Source organism: Hemicordylus capensis, chromosome 5 (assembly GCF_027244095.1).
Source record: "Hemicordylus capensis ecotype Gifberg chromosome 5, rHemCap1.1.pri, whole genome shotgun sequence".
Classification (NCBI taxonomy): Eukaryota; Metazoa; Chordata; class Lepidosauria; order Squamata; family Cordylidae; genus Hemicordylus; species Hemicordylus capensis.
In genome coordinates this window covers 185,978,844-185,996,957 of record NC_069661.1, presented here as the reverse complement: position 1 = coordinate 185,996,957, position 18,114 = coordinate 185,978,844, and the positions used below count along the sequence as shown (strand labels likewise).

Below are 18,114 nucleotides of genomic sequence, written 5' to 3'. Positions count from 1 at the left end.
TTTCACCTCAAACCATCTACCCTAAAAAGACAAACTTCCATTCTGGCTTCGGTCTTGGACATTTTGGATCCTGGTACCCATTTCCTCCATCTGCATATTTCCCAGTTTTCTCAGGAGGGTATCTAATCTAGCCCCACCCCCGATTCACCACTTCTCCTCATGGAACCTCAGCAGGGTCCTGAACACCCTTACGTCCCCACCATTTGAGCCCTTGGCTTCCATTCCCATGAGGCTCCTCTCCTACAAGACTCTTTTCCTGATGGCCATTATGTCAGCCCACAGAATTTCAGAACTGGGTGCCCTGTCAGTTTGTAAAGAGCTGTGTTGTCTCTTTCAACCGGAGGTGGCGATGCTAAATTGGATCCGACGTTCCTGCTTAAGATTAACACTATGTTCCACTGTTCCCAGGATGTTGTTTTGCCTGCCTTCTGTCCCAGTCCTTCCCATCACAAGGAGAAGCTTTGGCACAACTTGGACGTGCACTGGGTCTTGTGCAGAGTGGATTTGATTTAAATCAAACTGATTTAAATCACAATTTAAATCACTAGCAGGGTGTATAAAAATCAAAAAAATCCGATTTAAATAAAAAAATCTGATTTAAATAAAAAAAATCTGATTTTTTTATTTAAATCGGATTTTTTTTAATTTTTATCCACCCTGCTAGTGATTTAAATCAGTTTGATTTAAATCAAATCCACCCTGGTCTTGTGTTTCTACATTCAACGCACAAGGGAGTCCAGATTGTTTGATGCCCTTTTTGTATCTTTCAGAACCATAATCTGGGCCAGAAGGTGTCCTCATCTATGCTGGCTGGTTGGCTTAAGGCTTGTATTAAGCTTTCCTTCAAATCTCAGGGGTTTATCTCCCCCCCCCACCTTGGGCATCACGGCACACTCCACTTGGAGTGTGGCTACATCCGTGGCCTTTTCTACTCAAGCCCCTCTATCAGACATCTGTGGGGCGGATACATGGTCGTCGGCTACCCCATTTATCTGTCATTATAAGATTTTGTTCTGTTTGTCTCAGGCGACATTTGCACGTAGAGTCCTCCAGCAAGTAGTCTAAGACATCCTCTCCCTCCCTCTTAGGGAATACTGCTTGGGCACGTCCCATTACTGATGCGCTCCAGCACAGGGGGAAAAGGAACATTAGTTTCACCTGTGAAGGGTTCTTTTCCCTGTAGATGGAGCTCATCAGGCCCTCTTGGATGTCATGTCTGAGAGTGTTTTCTTGTATATAGTTATTGTGGAGGGATCAGATTCCGCTTTTGGGTGGAGGCAGCTCCCAGAGTTACAGAGTTAGTCCTTTCTTTGTTGTTTCTCTGCTACTCAGTTTTTTCCTGTTCTCGGTTTTCCCGGTTTTGTCTTGTACCAAAAGGTTTTCCTTCCTCATGTGCTATCTCAGCCTTAGGTTGCCACTCATCGCTACAATCCTGGAACTGGGGTGGACCCCTTGTGGAGGAAGGAGCTATTGTACAATATTTCTTGCCTATCTCGGACATGCTCATTGGTTGACCCCATTACATATGAGCTTCAGCTACAGGGAAAAAGAACCCTTCACAGGTAAGACCAATGTTCCTTTTTAGATAGGTGACAATGCCAACTGTAACCTTAAACCAGAAGACTGACAGCAGAAGGCAGTGGAGACAAGTTTTTAGAACAAGAAAACAGACGATAAAATATTGTTCTGAAAGATTTAAGATGTGTGAAAATGTGTAATAAGGATTACCTAGAAACACCCCCGCCCCAACTTGCATACACATATACTGTTAAATTTATAGCACTTCAACTTGAACAATCCTGTTCACATGTAGATGGCAGACACTTCTGTCTGTGGATGACCTGATAGAAAAACTGGTGAAAAGGCTGGAGTTTCATGGAGAGCTGGATAATACATACATCTTTTACACATCGGACAATGGCTTTCATACAGGTACATGCTCTTAGTTATGTTTTTATACAACTAGAATTTATAAAGAACTTGTATGTATTAGGAATGTGCGAGCCAGCCGTGAGACTGACTTGGTTCAAATTTGAATCGGCTCTGTCCAGGTTTGGGCTCGGTCAAACCGGGTCTGGTCCAGTTCAGCCGCTGAACTGAGCCGGCTTAGGGAGTGTACTTGCAAAGGGGAATCCGGTGAGGATTCCTCTTTACAAGTAAAGGGCATTCCATTTCCTAGAATAAATGGGAGGCGGGGAGTGAGAAAAAAGGTAGTTTTAACCTCTTTAAAATACAGGCAGCAAGGGAGGCTGTGGCAGAGACATCGGGGGTGGGGCCTCCTCCAATCTGGCTTCCCAAGTGACAGCCCGTGCTGGCTGTGGCCCAGTTCAGGCCTCAGCACATATGCAGAGGCCATTTTTGTGACTTCCATTCATGCACACAGGCCGTTTGCATAACCACACACTTTCTGTGGTGATGCAAATGGTTTGTGCGCATGCACAGAGGTCACAAAAATGGCATGTGCACAGTCTCTAACTGGACTGCAGCTGGCCCGGGCCACCTCTGATGTCTCTGCTTAGGCCGCCCCAGAGCCTGTATTAAAGGTAAAAACTACCTTTTTCTTCGTCCCCGCACCCCACATATATCCTAAGGAAGAGGAATGCCCTTTATAAAGGAGAATCATCTTCGGATTCCCTTTATAAGTATACTCCCCTGTCCACTTCAAACCCGGACTGGGCTGAGTCGATATCGAGCCTGGCTCAAAGCGAGTTGGCCCACACATTCCTACTAGGCATGCCTTACCACTTCAGAAGCGGTGAAATACCTCTGCGGAAAATGGTATAGGTTTGTAGCCCTGGAAATCATGATGGTGATCCCTGCAGTGTTAAAGCTATTTGCTGCTTAATCATTGGCCCAATTTCTATATCGCGCACAATTGAGCCCCTCTCCTAATTATAGGCCATTGGAGATTATCCAATCTAAGTTGATTTCAGCCCAAGGCCAGCATAAATACAAAAAGAAAAAGAAACAAGAAGAGTAAATACATAAAATAGATAAAATCTAAGATCTAAGTTTATTAGAGCAATATTTAGGGCCCCTCAGTACATCTCCAATGCAGCGTTGAGGTTGGAGAGTAGAAACAAAAGCATGGATTTAAATCCTCAGTTAATGGCTTAGGATCCACTTCTTCCCTCTGGGACTGATCCTTATTTATTTGTTTATTTATTTAACATATTTTATACCGCCCAAAACTTAGGTCTCTGGGTGGTTTACAGCACGATAAAAAACATTAAAACATTAGTTAAAAATAAAAAAAAACCCAAGAAATTTAAAACACAACAATTTAAAAATTTTAAAACATTAAAAACAATCAAAACAGTATCAGTTAAAAGCCTGCGTGAACAGATGCGTCTTTAAAGACTTTTTAAAAATTGTCGGAGATGGGGAGGCTCTTATTTCACTAGGGAGCGCATTCCAAAGCCTCAGGGCAGCAATGGAGAAGGCCCGTCCCTTAGTAGCCACCAGATGAGCTGGTGATAAATGCAGACAGATCTCTCCTGATGATCTCAATGGGTGGTGGGGTTCATAACAAAGAAGACGTTCTTTTAAATACCCAGGGCCCAAGCTGTTTAGGGCTTTATAGGTTATAACTAACACCTTGTATTTGAGATTTCAGTCTACCTGGACACAAGCCCTATTGGGCAACCTGTCATCACTCGGCTTTTCTACTGAATATTTGTCATTACTAGATTATAGTCAAGCCAAGGAGATCTGCAAACAGAGGGGCTTGGACATTGAACCTCAGAATGATTTAAGCTCTATTTCAGAGACCATTAGCCTTGGTGACTTTAAATGGGAACTTGCTATCTACCTATTGTCACTTTCTTTACCAAGCCATCACAGGGTCTTTCTTACATTAAGATATGATGCCTTACCGTTAGCAGTTTTATCTGGAAGGTTTCTGAAAACCACTTTGGCCAGTCAGCTTTGCAGCTGTGGCTCAGGTGAGGTCAAATCTGTCCACCATGTGCTGCTGTTTTGTCCTTTTTATAATGATAGCTGGTGCAGTTGTATTTCTCCCCTGCTATCAAGTTTTCCCAGCCAGACTGCTGAATTTGACGCCACATCCCTCTGGCAGATATGAAACCTTCTGTCACCTACAATGTTGCCAGATTTTGTGCAGCTGCTGTTAAGATCTGCCAACAGCTAACTTCCAGCCCCTTTTAGATGCTGCTACAAGAGGCTTCTATGTTGTATTGTGTACGACTTAACTTTTATCTGAATACAGTATCTGTTGTGTGTATAACCGATCAATGATCATAGAAAAGCTATTCATTCATGATGATGATCATACATTCTTTTGGAGTCTCCCGCCATTCCTCTCTTTAATATTTAGCTGGGATGTGGAAACTCTAAGCTTAAACTCAGTATGAAGGAATCAAAATCAAAATACTTGAATAAGAAACCAAACAGGTTTGTCTCCATGTGAACAGTGCTTGTTCTCAAGAACCAAATGATGTTTAACTGTAGAACTCTATTGTAAATTGCATATGTCAGAATTTCTGCTCTGTGTGTTCCTTAGGTCAGTTTTCTTTGCCTATTGACAAACGACAGCTCTACGAGTTTGACATTAAAGTTCCATTGCTAGTCAGAGGTCCAGGAATCAAACCCAACCAGACAAACAAGGTACAGCTGTACTTGAAAGTAGTGCAATGTAATTTGTAATATGGTTTCAAAGCAAACTAATTCCAGAATAAGTACAGTATAAACTGGAGGAGTCAACAATGACTGGAACTAATATGAGGTGAAATAAGGTTCTGAGCAGAAACGGGCTGTGGAGAGAGTACTGAAGTTTGCTGTTGTGTAGACTGGAACAAGGAACACTTGTACATGTGCCAAACAACTCTGCTTCTCAATCAGCCTTGCAAAGACGTTGATAGAAGCTTACTAGACTACCTACCCCAGCCTCCCAGTTTGTTTTAATCACCTATGTATTTAAAAATAGGTTAAAGCTTCCTTGCCTGGATGAAGACTTTCATGCTCTTGAGAGGTAGTTTTTATGTTCTCAAGTGAACAGGAGAGTTCTGGTGCTTACAAGCCTGATCTGAGTATTGGGTTGTTAACTACTGAAAGTGGATGACATATGACTGAAAAGTAGAGTCCTTGTTTAGCTCTAGAAATCTGGAAGATGTAACTGGGATTGGCATTAGACGTAGCACTGCATTCTGTTTCTGCACAACACTCTTTCTGTGTGTTCTGATCTATTGCCAATACTGGCCCAAATGTGCAGTAATGATTAGAAGGGCTCGCACAATTGAACATAAGAGAACAGATGCTCTTTACTCAAAGGGTCAAGCAAGAAAAATATAATCTGCACCTTTTTTGAGAGCATTTCCCCTCTTTCTCCCCCTCGCCACCCTTTTTCCCTTTATCTCTTGTATTCAGTGGGTTAAAATACAATTGAAGTTTCTCATAAGTATGCATGCAAGGATGGATGGGATAAGAGTTAATACAGAACACCCATGTATTGTACCCACTCTATTATAAAATGGCATGTTCAAAAATAAGAATTTGTAAATAGCTGGCCACTTAATACCAGCAGGCAAAGATTACAGTGAATGTGATGGCGTGGCAGTGACCAGTTTCAGGTTTAAATGGGGTTTCACTTGAGGTGGCACCTTAGCCACAGTATGAGCAACAGAGAGCAGCATATGTTACTTCCCTGAAGCTTTGGCAACCTGTATTTGTAGTTGTTCACAATTCAGTGGAAGTCTTCAAATGTCACAGAAGCAAGTGAAATATAGTAGCCAACGTGTTTGATCGCTGCATAATTTGCATATTTCTATTTTATTTAAAACTTAATTGGAAAATATCTAATGCATTGTTTCTTGCCTTCTAGATGCTTGTGGCAAACATTGATTTGGGTCCTACTATTTTAGATATTGCAGGCTATGATCTAAATAAAACACAGATGGATGGGATGTCATTATTGCCACTGCTGGTAAGTACACTGATGGGATTATATACAGGTATTCAGGTAATTGCTTTAAGGATCTTCTTCAGTGTGTAGGACTCTAACTCGTACCAGGCCCAGGGTGAAAATAGTCTGTGGTGCTCCCTGTGATGAATCAATATTATTATTATTATTATTATTCCAGCTCTGATGGAGCAAGAAGAGTCTCCATTGCTGTGCTGTGGTGTAGATCCCCTGTAAAAGTGGGACCCTGACTGACCAGCCCAGAGGCTTCACCTTCAGACAGCCCTGTCAGTGTTTAAACTGGATTTTGATCTCTCTCCTTTTGCACACCACATTAGCATGTTCACTCAGCCTATACTCCCTTCGTGTTAGCAGGAATAACTGCTGCATTTGTTGAACAGAAGCCGCTTTTGAAGTAAATGTACTGGCTCACATACAGAGCAATGCCATTAGAGTGCACTCATCTCTTCCTTCCCGTACAGTTTCCTCAGCTGAACTTACCAAAAAAACTGTTGCCAAGGATTGTGAAGCAGGGGGCTGCAGGGGGAGGGGAGAGATCACAGGAAACTGGTGTAGTTTTATAGCTGAGACCTTGTTTCCACCTGGCTCTTGCCTTTTGCCTGAAGCTGCCTGTGCCCATAGTGTTGCTGAGGGTCCCTCGGCAAGGGCTCTTTGGGAAGCTCAGGGATATCGGGGAGGAGGTAACAGTTGTTGAGACCTTGTGTTTTGTGGAGAGTTGCTTGTGAGCCATTGTGAACGGGCTTGAGTTTTGATGCAGCTTACCTCTATTACTTGTTATAAAAATGCTTTGTCAAATTTTAGAGTAAAAGGAAAACTAGGAAAGATGCTTGTTGGCATAACATTTTTTTGAGTACAAACTGTTGCACTACTTACAGTGCAAAACTTATACATATTACTTAGAAGTAAATATGTGTTCCATTAAACACACACTCGGGTGTAGGGGTGTACACAAAACCAGCTGGACTGGTTTGAGACCGAACAGGACTCGAACAGGACCAGGCCAGTTTGGTGTTGCCCCGCTTGAACCTCCCCGGTTCAGTTTGGCTTGGTGGAGGGGGGTGATTCAGGAATATTTGTGTTAAAAAATATTTTTTTGCACTTAACTCCTCCTGGAGGCTTTTCCAAGGCCACCCGGAGCAGGTGTGTCCACAGAGGTTTTCCCTCCCTGCCGCTGGTCTTCCTCATGCCAAAAATTGCCCAGTTCGGATGTTCTTTGGCCCTTTCTGGGCCTTTTCCCCCATTGCAGTGGCCATTTTGGAGGCTGTGCATGCTCAGTGGGCCCCTGCATGCTGGCCAACATTTTTATATAATATATATGTTTTTTAAAATTGGGAAAAAAACAACCCAATGGCCGGGGGCGGGTGGGAGGGTGGATGGGTTATGCCCTATGTCAAGTTGAACCAGGCCGGGGGTGGTGGTTTCTACTCGACACTGAGCCATTGAACTGAACCATTCAGATTATAAACTGTTCACACATCCCTACTCAGGTGCATAAGGTTGTAGTCCTTGTCCATTTGTGCAATTTTCATGGTGTATCTAGCAGAGATCCCCTGGTACACTGAAGGACACTTGAGTACTGTATTCTTGTGCATAGTCCCCGCCCGTGGCAAGTGCCTGCACATGCTTAGAGCCTGCATTTCCTTAAGGTCCTTGTTCAAAGTCACATGGAAAGCCTGTTAAAAGAAAAATAGGTTGATGGGGAGAGACACCTGGGGGCGGTGGGATGGGGCAGCAGGGGGAGAAGCAGGACAGTGGGAAGAGAGGAGGAGTGGGAGGGAGAAGTGGCGAGATAGAAACGTAATATGGAGAGAAGTGTAAAATGGTACTTCATAACTTGTTTCCCCTTCCTCTTCTTTAAAGCAGCAAATGGTACAACTTGGGGGTTTCTGGGAAATGTAGTCCCACCATCAGGCAGGCAGGTTTCTGCTGGGAGACATTTCAAACCACAACTCCCAGCAGCTCCCAAGCAGGGAATGCTGAGACTGGGCTGCTTGCCCAGAGTTTCCCAAGCCTGCATGATGCACTGAACTGCCTCTTCAGTCTCACACCCAGAGCTTCCTAAACTGAGGGAGCCAAATCAGTGGGTGGGGTGGGACTAGGAGCAGTCCTGTCCTGTTTTAAGAGTCTGTGTTAATAATTTAATAGAAAGCCCACAGCCTTTTAGAACTCCACACCCCACTTTTTGTTTGCAAAAACCAGAAAAGGGTCATTGGTGTGAAAATACAGTAACCTGAAATTTTGTGCAAGTGAATGTTTCAGCAGCTCTGCCTTCAATAATACCAGATACTTAAAATTGTATTGGTGACAAAACCATTTAATGTGCGTTCATATTTACCTTTCAGTTATCACATGTTCAGGCTTAATTTCCACAACTGTGTTGGCTAGAAACACTCTTATCTAATGTTAACACTCTTTACATTCTGCTCAATCTGTAAACTCATGCAAAAACGTCATTTATTAATGTTTGCTTTCTTTTAGAAGGGAGACAGTAATGTGACCTGGAGATCAGATGTCTTGGTGGAATACCAAGGAGAAGGCCATAACAGTAGTGATCCTACCTGCCCTGCCCTTGGTCCTGGTGTCACTGTATGTAGTCTTAAAACTGCTTGCATTTTCTTTGAGAAACCTTCTCATCCTGATAATTTAAAGCAATATTAGGGTTTGTGTGGAAAGATTAGGAGCTAAGTCTTAAACATGGGCTAAAACAAAACATATGGGGTAACGGACTACTCACATGTACCTTGGTCTAACACTAAGTCTGTTCTTATAGCATTGCTTTCCAGATTGTGTGTGTGAAGATGCCTATAACAACACATATGCATGTGTAAGGACACTCTCAGCCCTGTGGGATCTGCAATACTGTGAATTTGATGACCGGGAGGTAATTTTGTATTCTATTACACTTTTGGAAGTATGGTGTTGACTGACTGTATTTATCTGTTACCTGTTCTTAGATTTGCATAAAAGTTTGACCATGTAGGTAAAACTTTGTGTAGCCACTCTTTACCCACCTGAGCAGAAGAAAGTTAACTGTAGTATTCAGCAGCTAAAATAAATCTGTAGATCTGAGCTAATTGAACACCCCATTTATTTTGGATTTTAATTGGTGATGCAGTTAGCTCCTCCTGACACTGCATGTCAGAATCATATGATGTGCCTGTGTCTTTCAGTATTAAGATTTATTTCTAAAAAGAAAAATCAAGCCTTTTCCTTAGTAGGTTTTATGGCCTATGTTGGTCAAATGTAGTATCCTGACCTAAACTTTGTTTAGAGGGAGAAGTAAAATGTAGTAGCCTAAACAAAGCGGCCTTTAGGAGACATGCATAAACTGATTAGCCTAGTACTTCCTTTTGTCCTCTCAAGAAATTGACAACTGTTTCTAAGAGCTTAGAAATGTGCAAGATTGCTTTCATAAGCAGAATCTGACACCAGAAAAACATGCTAGCAGAAGTTACATGGGAATAACCAAATTGAGTCCATTGCCTGGCAGAGAGATTGTTTTGTTCAAGGAAACAGAATATCTGCTGTAGCTGCATGAAAGAGAGAATGAAACAATGTGACAGTGTGTACAGAGTAATGGGTAAGTTTAATAGGACTTGCTGGCTGGCTTGTAGTTCTCTACTGCTGGATAAGGTCATCTCACATGGGTTATCCTTCCCACATGCTCCAGAGGGCAGGACAAATCAATTGAGGCAAAGCCTTTAAAAGGCCAGGAAGGATAGGCCCACCCAGTTCAGTTTGTCCTGCACCAGCTCCAGAGACGGTCTCACTTGCCAAGCTTTACCTCTGTTTGCTGCTTCCTTCTTGCCTCCTTTTGTATTCCATTTCTGCTCTCCTTTTAAAGTCCTCTTTCATCTGCTACCATTGTGAGGTGGATCAAAGCCTGCATTGCACTGACATATGAGGTCCAACACCTACCTACCAAACTCTCAAGTTAACCGCTCACTCCACAAGATCAGCTGCCACCTTGGCTGCATTCTCTACAAAATGCACCATTGGTTGAAGTCTGCAGAGCGGCTACATGGTCATCTCCACCCACTTTTACCAGACATTATAAGTTGGATGTTCCCCAGGCCTCCTTCAGCAGATGTGTGCTCCAACATGTTCTTCCACCCCAGTAGATGGTGATGCCCCCCTCCTGGTTTATCTTAGTTGTGGCATGTCCCACATGAGAGATCCTTATCTAGCAGCAAAGAAAGGAGCATTGGCCACTTACCATGAAGGCTGCTTCTTGCTACTTGATTTTCAGACATCTTGACCTACCTGTTGGGTGTCCCTGGCTACTGGTATGCACTTTTTTCCTTTGCTGCACTCTCTGTCCCCCCCCGCCCCCAATCTTGGCTTGGCTAAACCAAACTGGGAGGGGCTATCCTTCTTGGCCTTTTAAAGGCTTTGCCTTAATTGATTTGTCCTGTCCTCTGGACCATGTGGGAAGGATAACCCATGTGAGATGTCCTCAAATCCAGCAGCAAGAAGCCTTACAATAAGTGACCAATGTTCCTTTCTTTGTTGTGTCGGTGTGATAGGGGAAGGTAAGTATGAAAAGTGTATACTCTTCTACTGCCCCTAAGTAACGAGAATTCCCATACCTTCCCTCCTGTGTTTCTCCCAGCACCTAGTTAGAAATATTCATATCTCAATAAAGGTTCTGACTCTTGTCCCTTCTCCTACCCCATGCTGGTAAAAACATATATTGTATATCTCTATTCAGCATAAGCAATTAAATATCTTTCCATAATGTGACTGCAGAGTGTAATTGTTTGTATGAGATATTTGGTTGCTATAATTCTAGTAATTATGCACTCTTTACCAGGATTGGCAAAATATACTTGGAGGCTTCTCTCTTTTCTGACTTATAGATCTAGTAGCCAAAGGCTAGAAAGGAGAATAAAAGCTGCATGTGTAACCTCCATTGGCAGCTCTAGGCTACTAGATCTGTAAGCCATAGTGTCTACTGGTAGCTGTATCTTGGTGTCAGTGGACATTATGACAAATAATGGACAACTGGGGGCATTGTTTTGCTAAGGATGAGTGCTAGATACAAACCCAGGACTCACAATCCAAATGCAGCTCTTGTTCTAACAGATGCAGCTCAAATGAGGAATGACAAACTCAAACTGACGTTTGATGGGTGGTAGGATTGTAAATTAAACCAAGGAAGCTAGGTGACCTGAGTAGAAGAGAACACGGCTCCACAAAAAGATCCAGGACAATTGGCTTTAAAAGGATTAAACTTGACTCTCCCTCCTAGAAGCAAAATTAAAATCTCATTAATGGGATGCTAGCTTTATGATCACTGGAAGGAACAGTTCAGTCTTCATGAAGTTAATCCACTGTCGGTGTGTGATGAAACAAAAAAGGAGTGCTCATATCACACGGGCTAAATTACAATCCACGTGAATGTGTTTTTCTATAAAAGATACAGATTGAAAGAACATCTGTAGGGAGGTATCTAGGTCATATTTTGTTAAAACTGTATTGTCTACCTATCTTGCTAGATCAGGCCTAAGCCCTATGTAGTCCAGCACCCTGTTTCACACAGTGGCTCACTAGATGCCATGGGAAGCCATACATCCAGGAGATGGGCATGCCCCCTCTCTTGCTACTGCTCCCCTGCAACGGGGTTTGGAGCCATCCTGTGTCTGAACATGGAGGTAGCCATAGCCATCAGGATTAGTAGCCATTGAGAGACTTGTCCTCCTGTGAATTTGTCTAAGCCTTGCTTAAAACCATCCAAGCTGGTGGCCATGACCACATCCTGTAGTCCCCGGTACATTAATGCTGATATAAATCATAGCTAGCATTCACAGATGTCCTTAACCTGGTACAGGAGTGCTTGCTCCAGAGTAAAGACAACTGTGGATTCTACCCCTTGTTTCAGGTGTACTCTGGTCACACCTAATCTGTGTTCAGATTAGTATCAGTTTGATACTGCAGGTAGGTTCATTGCTAAAATGAAATTAGGCTATGTTGGAACCTTGCACAGATTTGAGTTTACAAGATAATGAAATTAGTGAAAACCTGACTTAAGGTCTGTGCAAATCATTGTCATTTTCTCAATATATTTGATTATACAAAGAGGCAATCCTGGTTAGTTAAACCTAGTTGACACCAGCATAACATCTTAAGACTAGGCTTCTTGGAAGAAAATATCTATATATATATTGGGCACAAACAGTACAATAACTACTAGAAAATCTTCTCTGGCAGTGAAAAATTCTTTGCTAGGATGCTGTGCATGTGTATTAGAGCAACGCTTTTGCTTTTATGCAGGTGTTTGTTGAAGTTTACAACTTGACTGCAGACCCCCATCAGCTAACCAATATTGCAAAAACAATAGACCAAGAAATCTTAGAGAAGATGAACTATCGACTAATGATGATGCAGTCCTGTTCCGGAGCAACTTGCCGTACACCAGGAGTCTTTGACCCAGGGTAAAATTACACCTCTGACCTACCTCTGTTCTTAGTTTAACTGATTTTGAAAGTTCAGGCATATAGACAGTTTCTCAGTCTGCATTTCACCTGAGCCTTTTAAGTAAAATTCAGCTGTAAATGTGTTAAATGAAAATCAAGTCGTTGTCTTTGTAAAAATGTTAATTGTGTAGATGAAATCAGTTCTGTATTAGAGCTTGGAGGCTAAACTTTAATATTTAAAACAGTGAAGTATTTAAAACTTGTATAATTGCAACAGATACAAAAGTTAGCTGCTTCTTAGCCAAGAACTTCACTGCAGAAACTGTTTGGAAATATACTGTAGTTGGTAGAATCTCCCAGTTACTGTGGCATGGATTTCTTCAATGGATGTTGCACCGTAGCAATAGTGCAGAGGCGTCTCTGTAGAAATCTTGAAACCCATGTTGAATGCCGATATTTGAATAAGTAAATGTAAACAACCTGCTCCTCTAATACTCACCAGGGCACACTCTTCTCTCTTCCATCCCTTAGGTACAGATTCAACCCACATCTGATGTTCAGCAACCATGGAACTCAGACTCGCAGACTTTTTACACATTCATTGTAGCTGCATCTTCTAGCCTGTTTGGTTACCCATGTGTGTTTCTTCAAAGTGACTGCATAAAATCTGCCCAGTTGCATTGACTACATCTGAAAGACTTAATCAGCTGGCTTGATTTTTTCCAAACATCCAGCTGATTGCCTTGTGCAATACATGTGTGTTACAGACATGATCAATCTAGCCTACTCATATCTGATCACTACATCAATTTGAAAGTTACATACCTGAAGTACAGTGTTAACTTGATATGAATCTGAATCTGTTGTTGGTGTAAATGAGGATGGAAATCATTAGCTGCTTAAAAGTGTACTACATGGAGAAGTGTACATAGAAGCTGAAAGGGGAAAGACTTGGCGAAGTTATGCTGGACCTTTTATGTAGCCAGAAGCTACAAACTGCCTCCTCATAGCTAAAGCCATTTACCTGATAAACTTTTAAGAGGCTACAGTACGATTCTTGGTTGTGCTTGTACTCGGAGTTTAGTATAATCAAATTAGCCAAGGAAGTTTCCATCCATTTTCTTCTCAGCTTTCAGGGCTTAATTGGAGTTGCTGATTAGAACTTGTGTGCCTGTTATATTATATTTATTTTATAACCAGAATCAAGTAAACCACTGAACAAGCATTGTTCCCAAAGATGCATGACACCTCAGCACCCAGATTTTCTCCTTTGTACAATATAAGCAATTTAAGGATGATACAAATGCAAGAACTTAGCACAGTTTAATTGGGAAATATTCTCAAAACTCAAGTAGTATCTACCATCCTGACGTAGCAATATGTACTGGAAAGGGGTTTTAGTGCCTCATCTCAAAAGTTGTTTTGGGATCAAAAGTTAATTATTCCAGGTCTGCATTAAGAGCCCTTCATGCCAAAGGATTGAAAGTCATATTTAATTGGTATCAATGTTTGGGGAAACAGTAGCTTCTCATTCTTGATTATCACATGCCCAGTTAGACCTGTGAAATATGTTCTGACTTCGCCAGTATTTAGAAATTGATATTTTAATGCTTTAGGCAATTTTAATATCTGTAGAAATTGAGCCATTACAATTATCAGCTGTTACATGTTTGACTACCAGACTTATCATTTTTTTTCAAACAAGGCTTTTTTTTTTTTTTTTTGCCACTTGTTCCAGTCAAGGGAGTGCTCAGTCATAAAAGTACCTCTTTAGGTGACAAGCTTGTTTAATTGTCTGCACTCAAAAGGCATATCCTTAATACAAAAACAGTAGGATACCAGATAATGCTCAACTACAAAAGGCAGGTGTATCATTGTTTATCAAGAGTGCATGTGCCATTTCAAAAACAGCTTTTCCCTTCAAAATACCAGCTAGCAGGGGCCAAATCTTATCTGGAAATGCCATTTTGGAAAATGCATGCATCTTTCATACATGTATGTGTGTTGGTATCTGTAGCCCAAGTAAAAGGAAGAAAAGGCCTTCAAGTATCTCATAATTGCCAGTGGTAGAAATGCATCTTTCAACATTTATTCCTGTAGATATGTAAGCTTGTCAGCCTGGAGAGTAGCTAATCTGATACGAATTGTTTCCCTTAACAAGCAAAAGTTGGTAGAACCTAGTATTCTTATAAACTTCAGCAGTCTCATCCCCATGGCAGGTACTTGGTATAAGGCTGTTCTGAGCCAGGAATTTCATTTTGCAAATAAGGATAATAGACATCTTTGACAATTGTTTCAGAGAAACAGTAGATGCCAGCAGAATGGCATGGAAGCCATTCCCTTGGAATTCCCAAACTTGAAGGCTTTTTCTTTGCTTTCTTTCTGTATGAGTGCAGGATTGACCATTTGACCAAGGCCTTAGAGTGAGACTCTGGTCTAAGTCATTCACTGTAGTTCCTGCATGCTATATTTCCCCTGTCTTTATGATTGATTGTAACCCAAGAGTTTTCAGACTACTTCATTCTGTATCTTATAGCCAGTTGTCCCAAACAGTGATCTTCCATTCCTGTACCTTTCTATAGGTTTCCAAACTGTTATGTTTCTAGTTTTTAGGATGCAAGACTTCAAAACATTGATTAGTAAGGAAAGAAAAACCTATCTCCATACTACTGTTATTAATGCTATGTTTTGCTTGCCATAGTCTTATTGGATGGAGGTAGCACTTGTCATCTCCTCACCATTTAGTATGTTCCAAAAAGTTTGAAATTAGTTTTGGTGTATTTTTAGTAGCCCCAGCAGTGAGTGACTCAACCACTTTAACATGTTAAAAGTAACTTGTTCTTCTAATACATAAAATGCTATACATGTAACCTTAGATAAACATTAAGATTTTATTGTATATTTGGTTAGGTTAAAGATCCAATCTGTATGTTTCCTTAATCAGTTCTCATGAAATGGAAGCTAATCATGTAAAACTGGTGCAAAAAAACTTAAATCAAAGAAAGTGCAAGCTGGATATGCTTAATACTTTTTTCTTTCTATAGCCAATCTAATTGAGTGTTAGCTGAAATTCAATGATTCTTGCAAATAGCTTACACGCTTGTCATCTTGGGAGTTCGTAGGATCTAGGACTTAAGGTTTTTTATATTGATTGGTGGTTCTTGCATTTTAAAGCAGTGAACTAGTGTTTGGACATATTTTAACTGTTCTAGGACACAAACATATGTAAAGTGTGAAAATACCAACTGTATGAAATATCAAAGTTTGCTATTGGAATTAAGCAGTACACTTCCCCCTACAGTCACTTTTCTACAATGATGAACATTAGAAATGGTGGCAGTCTGTACTAGATAGTCTGATTTGTTTGTAGTCCGTCTTGCACTTTACCACTAAGGAGCTATCCAGCTGTTGGATACCAACAGAGGCCTTACAGAATGTTAGTCTTAAATAAAACGTGACTTTAAATCACTTAAGCATTAAACTGAGAGCTGCTTGGCAGTGATGCTGTAACAGACCAGGTAGCAGGGAAGTCCATCTGTACTGCAAACTGCTGTGCACAACACTCCATGTGGAAGAGCTGCCATGCATCATAATAAATAGCCCCAAGCTGGCTCAAGCATTCTGCACAAGTTCTTGGTCAGAGCACTTGACAGAAGCAAAATCATACTAGATAACCAATACATGACCAATATAACTGATCTGGACGTGATGTCCTGGGCACAACTAACACTTTTCAGAACTAAATTCCCCACCCCCAATATAGCTTTATCATATCAGATGCTTGTTCTCAAGATCATTCAGTTGATGCAAAAGCCAGTTGTTAAAAGGCAAATTGTCCTGATAGTTCATCAATGGAAATCTGCAATCATGCTATATATGAATAAACAATTATTGCACCTGTTTTTTCCAGTGCTTGTGGCAGTTGCCTTGTACCTGGATCCCACCACCCCATCAATACAAAAAGCAATTTTGTTTTGTAATTCTGCTTGATGCTATGACACTGGTTAAACTTCTTTGGCGTAACACTATTTCTGTTCCTAATGTGGACTCTTAATGCAGTATTAGAACTGTGTGTCATTTTTCTTCATGGATCATAGTATTTTGTTTAGAAAGTGCCCTTTGAAGGACCCTGTATATTGCTGCACTTTTCAGTAAACTTATGTCTACAACAGATGTGTGTATGTGAATTAAAACTGAAGGCAAAACTTGCATTTCTGAATTAAGCAGCCATGTATGCTGGCAGATCACCACCTCTAGGACACATTCATGGAGGTGTGGGTGGGCAGCAGTAGTTGCAAGCTGTATTTAAAACATTCACATAATGCTCTGAAACATTAATAGCAGCCATGACAGAATACCCAGTCAAGCAAGACCACACTAACCAGTGTAGAAGCCACACAATTGTTAGGCTTGTCAATGTACCATTCTACAAGAGAGCCCTGTATTTGCTCTTTAAAAACCTAGCAGGACTGTAACAATGAATGTTGTATTAGTTTTACAGTGCCTTAGACAATATTCAAGGAAGGTTTTTTAAAAAAATTCTGTACATTTAATACTTCAATGGCAATCCAGTTACATCAGTTACTTGGACTATTGCTACAGTGAAAAAGAATGATTACATTTCATGAAAATGTACTTTAGTGTTGGCTGTAAACAAGATAAATTGAAATTGAACCTTCCTCTTTCGCTGATGGTATTGTGACACCACTGACTTCTTCATCCAGCAGTTGCTATTGTGGCAGATCTTCACTCTGCAAAATCTTATTTTGGCACAGCAGGCCTTAAAGGCTTTAGAGAAGTAGAAGAGTTCTGTCACTACTGCCCTCCCTAGGGACCCTATGTGTAGAAAGGTGTATGGCTGGCATGGGAAAGGTGAGAGCATCTGTGAGAAGTGAGGCCTGGTGTCTCCCTTGTTACAGAGAGAATCCCCCTTCTTCTAGAAAGCTAGAAGATAAGATTGCAGCAGAAGGGGCAGTTGCCTCTACTAGGAAGTGGAAGGGTGGATTAAAGCACCTTGCATAGGCTAGCTCAGCCCTGGGGGTGGGGTGAGTCACATTTTTATCACTGGGTATCTTGGCACTAGAGGTACCAGACAGATTGGGAAGAAAGGAGCTGCTAAACAGCAGCTGAACTCATAGCTGCTATTTTTCTGCGGTAAAATGGAAATCAGCCCACCTTTTTCCATAGTTCAGGGACACTGTCACATAGAACTAGAAATAGGCTAGTTTAGAATGTACTATTACATAAACCTCTTCCCAGTAGATATCCATGAAAGTCTTAGTAAGAATGGGTTTTGTTCTCCCACAGGATGAGATCTGAAGCTGGCACTTGACAGCTAGGCTCTAATGTGATCTTGTGTATAATCTTATTTAATACAAATTAAATAAGTATCAATCCTTCAGAGCAGCATGCCTAAACAGACTTATGTGTGAATCACTTTCTGAATTGGATTATTTTGCTCACAAGTCCTCTGGGCCATTGTGCTGTGTGGTTGAGTCATCATATCCCACATAATTGTTTAGTTTGATACCTAGCTGAATCAGTAGGTTACACACTTCTAGAGTGTTGGTAACCATTAATGATCCATTGCAGTGCATGACTTTGAAAGGAACCCCTTTCAAAGCTTTTGCCTTCTCTATATAAGTTGAAAGATTTTCTGCACTTGAGATTTTGGGGTCAAATCTTATAAAACCAGTCCTCATCCCCCTAATATTGCAGCAGTTGAATATCTGATTCCTTTAGAAATGTTTTAAAGGGAAA

The 18,114-nt window shown here is 41.2% G+C and overlaps 1 protein-coding gene across 1 annotated transcript in view; it reads left to right on the top strand.

The window, feature by feature from the left end:
* Nucleotides 1-16,565, top strand: part of GNS (glucosamine (N-acetyl)-6-sulfatase) — a 38,386-nt gene extending 21,821 nt beyond the window's left edge. The window contains exons 8-14 of the mRNA XM_053256504.1: nucleotides 1,814-1,932; nucleotides 4,523-4,626; nucleotides 5,840-5,941; nucleotides 8,417-8,524; nucleotides 8,709-8,819; nucleotides 12,212-12,372; nucleotides 12,886-16,565. Of these exons, the coding sequence (XP_053112479.1) occupies nucleotides 1,814-1,932; nucleotides 4,523-4,626; nucleotides 5,840-5,941; nucleotides 8,417-8,524; nucleotides 8,709-8,819; nucleotides 12,212-12,372; nucleotides 12,886-12,961 (781 nt within the window). The 3' untranslated portion in view covers nucleotides 12,962-16,565. The remainder of the gene's footprint in view (nucleotides 1-1,813; nucleotides 1,933-4,522; nucleotides 4,627-5,839; nucleotides 5,942-8,416; nucleotides 8,525-8,708; nucleotides 8,820-12,211; nucleotides 12,373-12,885) is intronic.
* The last annotated feature ends 1,549 nt before the right edge of the window (nucleotides 16,566-18,114 follow it).